Raw genomic sequence first — 10,000 nt, 5'->3', positions numbered from 1 at the left:
CCCAGCCTGACCTAAACACTAACCCTAACCCGCCTGGGGGAATCCATAACCGCACGGCACGCCCCTTCACCTCAGGCCTCACCCCATCGCGCCCACCAGCCACCCCTGTCATCTTCCGAGCCGTCCAGCCCACTTCTGGCTTAACAATGGTTTCCAAACCCACTGCTGCGGTATCCATGGTAACCATCGCCCCCCCTCGCCCTTCAGGGGCGCCCGAGGCCATGAGAGCGGTCTCCAGTACCTCCCTCTACATCCCCCCTAGACCTACTGCATCCATCCTCTCTCCTCCTCCTCTTGTTCTCTCTCCTCCATCCTCTCCTACCCGCACTCCCTCTCAGCCTTTCCCTTCTCCCTCGGTTTATACTGCCACCTTCTCTCCTTCTTCTGACCACTCTCCTTCTCATTATCCTCCTCAACCCACCCAACACTTCTGTTCCTTGACTGCTCCTCAACCTTTCTCCCCTCCTCCTCCTCATGCCCCAGTCTATCCATCCTCTGCCATGGCTGCCCAGCCCTTCTCTCCTCCATCTTCTTCTAATCAACCCTTCTCTCCTTCCTCTGCCACACCTTACATTCCCTCCCTTGCTCAGACCCAACCCCCTCCTCCCTTGACCTTCAACTCCTATGTCTCTATGACAAACCCTGCCATGGTGACCCCCTCCACTGCCCAGACCCCTGCCTCTGATTCATTGTCGTCCCGTGAGCAGCGTATCGCCGTCCCCGCCTCCAGAACAGGCATTCTCGCGGAGGCGCGTCGTCGCAGCAACAAGAAGCCCATGTTCCGTCCTTCTGTGGAGAACAAGAAGGACGTGTCTCCCAACCCGGCCCTGCTGGAGCTGCTCCAAAACCCAGACGCACCGACCAGGATAGGCCCAGGCCCCATGGGGCCTAGTGGAGGAGTTAGTGGGGAGGCTGGAGGTGAGTCAGGCCCTGAAGAAGACTGGTTGAAGCTGGGGGCTGAGGCCTGTAACTTCATGCAGGCACAGAGAGGCTCCAAGCCCCCTCCTGTGGCCCCTAAACCCCAGCCTCCTCCACAGGTGCCCCAGCTAGCAGGGAAGGGGGGTCAGCTGTTCGCCCGTAGGCAGAGCAGGATGGATCGCTATATGGTGGAGACCCCCTCCTCACCCCAACCCGGTCCCGGCCACCCCCGCCAGCCCTCTCCCACACCCTCCCTCCCCTCTCAATTCAAATACTCCTCCAGCTGCAGAGCCCCCCCTCCCATCAGCTACAACCCCCTCCTCTCCCCCTCCTGCCCTCTCCAGGCCCAGCGCCAGAGGGTGGGGGTAGCAGGACAGGGTGGGGGTTCAGCGGGGCATAAAGCCGCCCCTGGGGGTCAGAAGGCTCAAGGCATCAAGGCTCTGGACATCATGAGTCGCCAGCCCTATCAGCTAAACCCCTCCCTCTTCAGCTACGGGGGCGGGACTCCCAAGGGCCAAAACAAGATGCCACGTGTGTATGAGGTCAAACGCTTCTCCACGCCACCTCCCACAGGCCCCGCCCCTACTGTCATCATCCCACGGTCAGCGACCACACTAGGAGAACCGATGTGGAGGTCTGATGTCATTTCTCTTCCCCCAACAGCCACTTCCTGCTACCAATCACTCTCTACCCCCCCCTACCAGCCTCAGCCCCAGTGGGTCCCTCCTACTCCAGCCCCCACAGGCCCCCTCCCGCAGCTCCCGAGCTTCTCCTCCGTCCATGTCCCTAACCCTAATCCCTACCCCTCCCAGCCCCACGCCCCCCAACAAGGTAACAGTCAGTTTAAGAGTGCCCCTGATCTGAGCCCTCTGGCCCACACCCCACCTCGCCCCGCCTCCACGCAGCCCTCCAGAGTGCCTCGCCCCAAATTCAGCACCTCTAACCTGGGTCTGCAACCTAGCGTCTGGCGCCCTGGATCCACCATGAGCTAAGACAACACACTATAGACTGGCTCTGGAGAAATCCCATTTTACTCTGGTTCCCTGAAAATCTTCCTAGGAGGTTTTATTATTGTTCTTAGAACAGAAATTATGGGTTATTTGAAGGTAATTAAATAAAGTTTTGAGAACATTATCTAAATGTTGTGAATGTTTTAAACAAAATGTAAAGGTTATTTCGAAATTATGGAATAACTTCCTTAACATTTTCACTGAATGTTTCAATAAGACTTTCAATAACACTGCTAGATTAGTTTATTTACAACTCCAAGCACAGATAAGACAAATGGAATTGTAAATGTATTTGCTAATGCATTAATCACACAAACACATTTATTTTATATTATGGCACGGCGTTAGGGAGATTCAAACCTATGATATTCTGTTCTCTATCCATGGAATTAGACTACGGCATCATCAGGATGGAGCTAGCATGCTTTCTTTACTTGTTTTTTAAAACTCATGATCATTGTAGTCCACACAAACAGACCCCATTTCAAAGAAAACAAACATTCATTAAAGTGTGGCCAATTATCGGGCACGGCTAACACACCTGAGGAGAGAGAGAGTTTTGTTGACGCTGAGAACGGAATGTATTTGTTTTAAAACGCTATTAATGTTTTCTTGTGGTTTTTAGCAAACGTTTTCTTAATGTTCTGAGAACATGACTTTAAATAGAACCATGAGCAAACCTTCAGACAACGTTATGCTGAAGTACTAAAAATACCACAGAAGAATATTGTTTCTTAACGTTCTCTGAATGTTCTGAGAACATTTCTTTAAATAGAACCATGAGGAAACCTGTAGGAAACACTATTCTGAAGTATTGAAATTCCTGCAGAAGAACGTTGTTACTAAACGTTCTCTGAATTATTTGAAAACATTCCCAATGTCAAACCAGTTGGAGAACGTTCCTAGAACACTACCAAAAGTGTCGTTAAATGTAACCATGTTTCAACTTTTAGAAAATATTTAGTTAAAGTAACGAAATACCAAGAAAATAACGTTATTTCGTCAAGTTCCTTAAATCTGTTTGGAATGTTCCAAAGCCAAGCAACTATCCTGCACCATTCCCAGAACGTTGTGGGAATGTTGCATGCAAAATAACCATAGGACAACTATACTCTCACGTTATGTGCTAACTGTAGGGTTTATTGCAAAGTATTGGTCTTAGTCAGTCCAAAAGAGATGTTAGTATTGTGCATTGCATCATTTACCTAAGAATGAAAATCAGAAGTCTATCCACTACCCACCTGTTTGAATACTTTGAAATGTCTTTGGTCTGGGGTTTTCTTGATCACATTCTTTATTTTATTGACTTCCTGTTTGGACACCATTGTAGCTCTTGGTTCACACCAGCCTTGTCATCACCATTCCATTTTCTGATAATTTGACCTCCTCTGCTTTGCCTGATAAAAATATGATTTGATGTATAGATATAGAATATAATTGATATGTATGAATATATGAATATTAACGTTAAATAAGTATTTTATGAGGTGATGTAAAATGTCAGACAAGGAGAGTGAGAGACATGGACAGGGAGAGAAAATGGGACTTGATATGTAGTTTAATAAAACAAAATTGAATGCGTTGGGAACGACAGAATAAAGTTGAAAATAAAGAATGATAAACAGATAAAAGTGAGGATGTGCTAAAGAAAGATAGAGGAGAGGAAAGATAGAAGATAGAAGAGAGGAGAGATAGATGAGTGGAGAGAAGCTAGAACATCCGTCCTAAGACAAACTGTAGGCTATTGCTGAGCTGTAAAAGGATGGACTACATGCCTGCTGTGTGCTTCCATTGTGACTTTAGCTAAGCGGTCTAATACGGTCTCGGGGAGTGCAGGCGACCCTGGATCAAAAACCAGTTGGTCACATGAAGGCCTGAATCTGAACCAAAGAGCTGACTGTATATGAGAACAATACTGTACTCATCTATGAAGCTACTAGCACGCAGTGCCAACATCTTCTTTTTCATGTTATTTTTGTCATGATTATTGTGAGTATACTTTTATTATGAATATTATGAAATAGCCTGTGTTTTCTTTCTTGCTTCATATAAATGTGTCAGTGCATTGCACAATATTACACTCTGTATCAGGATGTGTTTTTTTGTGTTTTTTTCCTTTGCCTTTTCCACTTCCTTATTGTGATGAGAAAGGGAGGGAGAGGGAAGGGAAAGCAAGGGAGGAGATGGCAGGGAGGTTTTTTCTGATTGATGTGAGAGCTGTGCTGTTCAGTTGGTGTTCTGTAGTTCAGAGAAATAAAAACAGACGTGAAACTCTCCAGCTGTCTGTCTGTCTGTCTCCGCCTATGTCACCAGCATCATGCCCACCTCCAATAGGACTGGGTAAGAGAGACGAGGGAGGTAGGAGCTATAATATATCCATCATCTGGGACAGTTCCTACCGTCGTCCACAAGGTGGTAATGTTGCTTAGTTATAACAGTGAGCTCAGTCGCAGTCTCGTCATAGGGTTATGATGGATCGCTTACAGAAAAACCACATGAGTTTCACATGTGAACACATGTGAAGTGTTCCAAAAACACATGTTCATGTGCTCACACGTGATCTTACGTGACGTTAATGTGATAACATGTGACAACATGCGAAGCATCGTGATAACACATAGCTACACATATGTAAACGTGATCACGTCAAATGTTCCAAAAAACATATTATCGTGTGAAAAAAAAGTGAAATTTAATGTGAAATCATGTGATTTTCCACATGTGAAATAGTGTGTTTTTTCTGTAAGGGATGAATATATCATCATACAAACCCTTTCACTAAGGGAAGGTTGCTCGCTGCCTTCATGGGTGTTTTATGATCATGTCTATGTTGAAGACAGTTTTGCAGCAGTTCCTGTAAACTGTGTTCTAAATTCCTTGACCATGTTCTGTCAGTCACCATCCCAGAGCTGTGAAACCCTACCTACCCCATGCTGGATCGCTATCTTTAGCCGCAAACTTTAGCCTCATCCGATCCCAGGGTGAGGTGAGGGCTGTGTGTCAGGGTTCTTCTGCTGCAAAGCAAAATGGCTGTTGTCGTATGACTCAGATGAGTGGTGGAAAGACTGGAATGAATAACCCCAAACAATGTCAAGTATGTTGTGTCTGAGGAGAAAACACTAATGCTAATCTTTATCACGAGAATGGCTACACTCTTACTGGTGATAACTGGTACTGCAGTCAGCTCTCTCCCCTGGCCTTGGGCCTTCACACGCACACACACACACACACACACACACACACACGCACTACCAGGAGGGTCTCTCCTATTTTTAGTCCTGTTGATCTCCAGTCATCTGGTTGAGTGCTGAGTGCTGGACTCTAAACACTGACTCATTTTTACAATGTGATCAGAGTAAAGACATCAGAATAACTACTACACCCCACCAACATACACACTACCTGACCACAATCATGGGGCTACTATCCAGTCCCTGCAGTCATAGGTCTTCAGTTATGCCATACATTCTGATAAATCTGAGTCAGGTCTAGAGTTGGTGCTAGGTTTATGGGTCAGAGGTTAGAGGACAGGTTTATCCCCAATTTTGTGGTATCCAATTGGTAGTAATTACAGTCTTGTCTCATTGCTGAAACTCCCGTACGGACTCAGGAGAGGCGAAGGTTAAATGCCATGCGTCCTCTGAAACACAACCCAACCTAACCGCACTGCTTCTTGACACAATGCACATCCAACCCGGAAGCCAGCCACACCAATGTGTCGGAGGAAACACCGTACACCTGGCAACCGTGTCAGTGTGCACTGCGCCCAGCCCACCACAGGAGTCACTAGTGTGCGATGAGACAAGGATATCCCTGCCAGCCAAACCCTCCCTAACGAAACTGGGCCAATTGTACGTCGCCCCATGGACCTCCCGGTCGCGGCCGGCTACGACAGAGCCTGGGCTCGAAACCAGAGTCTTTGGTGGCACAGCTAGCACTGTGATGCGGTGCCTTAGACCACTGCACCACCCGGGAGGCTAGGACAGGGTTGAGGGTTAGCTTTGAGGTAGGTCGTTAAAGTCGGATGCGTAGTAAATTCTCTACTAATGATTAGACACAAGCTCTGTCTCACTCTGTCCCCCTTTCTCTCTTTCTCTACCCATATCTCATTATCTCACTCTTTATCTCCCTCTCTTTCAGTATGCTCTCTCTCTCTCTCTCTCTCTCTCTCTCTCTCTCTCTCTCTCTCTCTCTCTCTCTCTCTCTCTCTCTCTCTCTCTCTCCCTCTCTCTCTCTGTGGTCAGTTGTGTAACAGAGATCTGAGTGTTATGGGGGCACAGCCACCTGTTTATTCTAAAGGTATAAACAGGTGGACTGGACACTTCACCATGGTGAGAAACACAGTCCTCGGGGAGCGAAGGGAAGGGGGGGTAAGTGATTATCTTCTCTATCCACTATTCTGTCCTCCCTCTCTCTTCACACTACCCCCTTCACCCCCCCCCCCCCCCCCCCCCACCTCTCTATACATAGACCTAAGGAGCATCTGAGAGATAATATCAGTCGCCTCGTAAACCCTTAAGCAGCTCCCACCCACCCAGGCCTCCATAGTCCAGCTCCTACACAGTCTCTTGGGCGTACAGGAGTGTAGGCACTGGGACACTTTCTGGAATACTTTCAACTCTTCTTTTCCTCCTTGAACATTCTTTTCTTCTTCTCTAATTCCTGAGAATTCTCCTGAGGTAAGGCTCAATTTGTGACATCACCTCCTACCAGTTGGTAGAGCAGGATGCTTGTAACACCATCATAGTGGGTTCATTTCCCAGGACCAGCCATACATAACATGTATGCACACATTCCTGTAAGTCGCTTTGAATAAAAGCTTCTGCTAAATGGCATCTATTATCTCACACATGCGTATGGGTTATCTGGGGGTGATAATAATGGACTGATGTAGGTCAGGTAATTGTCAGCCAGGTACGGACAAGCTCACTGTTAAGGAGTGAATTGAGCGATCTACTGGTTTTAGATTTGATTCAACATGGGTTTATGCCATGCAAGGCCTGCACTGTGCTAGGCTGGGCTTTGCTGGGCTGTTTCAGGTGGAAAAGTCCTCGTCAGTGTGAATCATGTGTCCTCCACGGATGGCAGCATGTCATATGTATCACAGCATACATGAATTCATGTATTCATGGCATGGTATCAACTTACATCGCTTTCTAACTATTGGCTAGTAGCTGCATGGATTTTGCAATTTATGCTCTTCCACACTCATCGGGTACAAACCATTCACATTTCATGTCCATCAGGCTGGATTGGGTTTGGAATGTCGGTGGTATGATGAGGCATTCATGTGCTCGGAGTCGTAAGTCCGACATGATTGTGTTCAAGTGCTTCTAAAATCAGAACAATTCTTCAACCAATAATAATTTACCCAGCTAACACATTTTGTTCTGAGAACCACATGTTTCTTAGAGCTTGGTGAGAGCGTGTTTGTCCTGTGGTTATTTTGCATAAACCTTCCCACAACTTTCTGGGAATGGTGCAGGATAGTTACTTGGCTTTGGAACATTCTCCACACATTCAAGAAACTTGACAAAAAAACAGTATTTTCTTGGTATTTCATTATTTTAACAGAACATTTCCTAAAAGTTCAAACATGGTTACATTTAATTTACATTTTGGCAGTGTTTTAGGAACGTTCTTCAACTGGTTTGACATTGGGAATGTTCTCAAATAGTTCAGAGAACGTTAAAAAAATCTACCTCTTTGGGAATTTCTGTTCTTCAGCATAACGTTTCCTACTGGTTTCCTCATGGTTCTATTTAAAATAATGTTCTCAAATTGTTCCAAGAATGTTCTTCTATGGGAGCCACAGATGATGCAATCTCTATTGCACTCCACACTGCCCTTTCCCACCTGGACAAAAGAAACACTTATGTGAGGACGCTGTTCATTGACTACAGCTCAGTGTTCAACACCATAGTACCCTCAAAGCTCATCACTAAGCTAAGGATCCTGGGACTAAACACCTCCCCCTGCAACTGGATCCTGGATTTCCTGACGGGCCGCCCCCAGGTGGTGAGTGTAGGTAGCAACACATCTGCCACGCTGATCCTCAACACTGGAGCTCCACAGGGGTGCGTGCTCAGTCCCCTCCTGTACTCCCTGTTCACCCATGACTGCATGGCCAGGTACGACTCCAACACCATCATTAAGTTTGCAGACGACACAACAATGGTAGGCCTGATCACCGACAACAACGAGACAGCCTATAGGGAGGAGGTCAGAGACCTGGCCGGGTGGTGCCAGAATAACAACCTATCCCTCAACGTAACCAAGACTAAGGAGATGATTATGGATTACAGGAAAAGGAGGACCAAGCACGCTCCCATTCTCATTGACGGGGCTGTAGTGGAGCAGGTTGAGAGCTTCAAGTTCCTTGGTGTCCACATCAACAACAAACTAGAATGGTCCAAACACACCAAGACAGTCGTGAAGAGGGTATGACAAAGCCTATTGCCCCTCAGGAAACTAAATAGATTTGGCATGGGTCCTGAGATCCTCAAAAGGTTCTACAGCTGCAACATCGAGAGCATCCTGACTGTTTGCATCACTGCCTGGTACGGTAATTGCTCGGCCTCTGACCGCAAAGCACTACAGAAGGTAATGTGTACGGCCCAGTACATCACTGGGGCTAAGCTGCCTGCCATCCAGGACCTCTACACGAGGCGGTTTCAGAGGAAGGCCCTAAAAATTGTCAAAGACCCCAGCCACCCCAGTCATAGAATGTTCTCTCTACTACCGCATGGCAAGCGGTACCGGAGTGCCAAGTCTAGGACAAAAAGGCTTCTCAACAGTTTTTACCCCCAAGCCATAAGACTCCTAAACAGGTAATCAAATGGCTACCCGGACTATTTGCATTGTGTGCCCCCCCAAACCCCTCTTTTACGCTGCTGCTACTCTCTGTTTATCATATATGCTTAGTCACTTTAACTATACATTCATGTACATACTACCTCAATTGGGCCGACCAACCAGTGCTCCCGCACATTGGCTAACCGGGCTATCTGCATTGTGTCCCACCACCCACCACCTGCCAACCCCTCTTTTACGCTACTGCTACTCTCTGTTCATCATATATGCATAGTCACTTTAACCATATCTACATGTACATACTACCTCAATCAGCCTGACTAACCGGTGTCTGTATGTAGCCTTGCTACTGTTATAGTCTAGCTGCTGTATTTAGCCTGTCTTTTTACTGTTGTTTTATTTCTTTACTTACATATTGTTCACCTAATACCTTTTTTTGCACTATTGGTTAGAGCCTGTAAGTAAGCATTTCACTGTAAGGTCTACACCTGTTGTATTCGGCGCACGTGACAAATAAACTTTTATTTGATTTGATTTGAATTTCAGTACTTCAGCATAGCGTTTCCTACAGATTTCCTCATTGTTCTATTAAAGTCATGTTCTCAATTTGTCCCAAGAACATTAAGAAAACTTTAAATTAAAAACCACAAGAAATCTTTAGTAATATTCAGAGAATGTTGTTAGAATGTTATTTAAAAACATATACATTCTGTTCTCAGCGTCAACAAAACTCCCTCTATCCTCTCTTGTGGAGTGTGTTCAGGTGTGTTGGCCATGCCCACTAATTGGCCACACCTGATCTTAATGAGTGATTGTTTCCTTTGAAATGGGGTCTGTTTGAATAGACTAAAATGAACAGCTTTGTAGGAGTAAAAAATACATGGCTTGCTAGCTCCATCCTGGACTGCGTTTACACAAGCTGCCTAATTCTGATAGTTTTTTCACTAATTGGTCTTTTGGCCCATCAGATCAGTACTTTTGTCAATAATTGGTCAAAAGATCAGAATTCAGGTGTCTGTGTACGTGTATCCCTGCTGGCGCAGTGGACCGATTTCATGGATAGAGAACAGAAGATCATAGGTTCAAGTTCCACTGATGCCTTGTCATAACAAAAAAGAAAAGTGTTCACATGATTAATGCCTAAGGAAATTCATTTCCATGTGTCTTATCTGTGTGTGGAGTAAAGAACAAAATGAGCTAGCGGTATTATTAAAAGTCTTATTCAAACATTAAGTGGAAGTTATTCAAAAACCTCCAAA

The 10,000-nt window shown here is 45.9% G+C and overlaps 2 protein-coding genes across 3 annotated transcripts in view; both read left to right on the top strand.

Moving 5' to 3' along the window:
* LOC106578927 (synaptopodin 2-like protein) overlaps window positions 1–4,204 on the top strand; it is a 13,895-nt gene extending 9,691 nt beyond the window's left edge. Inside the window, exon 5 of the mRNA XM_045702387.2 lies at window positions 1–4,204. This exon is cut by the window's left edge and continues 672 nt beyond it. Coding sequence (XP_045558343.2) covers window positions 1–1,910 — 1,910 coding nt within the window. The 3' untranslated portion in view covers window positions 1,911–4,204.
* A 2,208-nt stretch (window positions 4,205–6,412) lies between these two features.
* LOC106578926 (myozenin-1) overlaps window positions 6,413–10,000 on the top strand; it is a 9,003-nt gene continuing 5,415 nt past the window's right edge. Inside the window, exon 1 of one of the 2 annotated variants that reach the window (XM_014158195.3) lies at window positions 6,413–6,607. The gene's annotated coding sequence lies outside the window, so the exon portion shown is untranslated. The remainder of the gene's footprint in view (window positions 6,608–10,000) is intronic. The other variant, XM_014158194.3, reaches the window with a different exon arrangement.

This window comes from Salmo salar, chromosome 19, assembly GCF_965601325.2.
Source record: "Salmo salar chromosome 19, fSalSal1, whole genome shotgun sequence".
Classification (NCBI taxonomy): Eukaryota; Metazoa; Chordata; class Actinopteri; order Salmoniformes; family Salmonidae; genus Salmo; species Salmo salar.
This window is presented reverse-complemented; position numbering and strand designations above follow the sequence as displayed.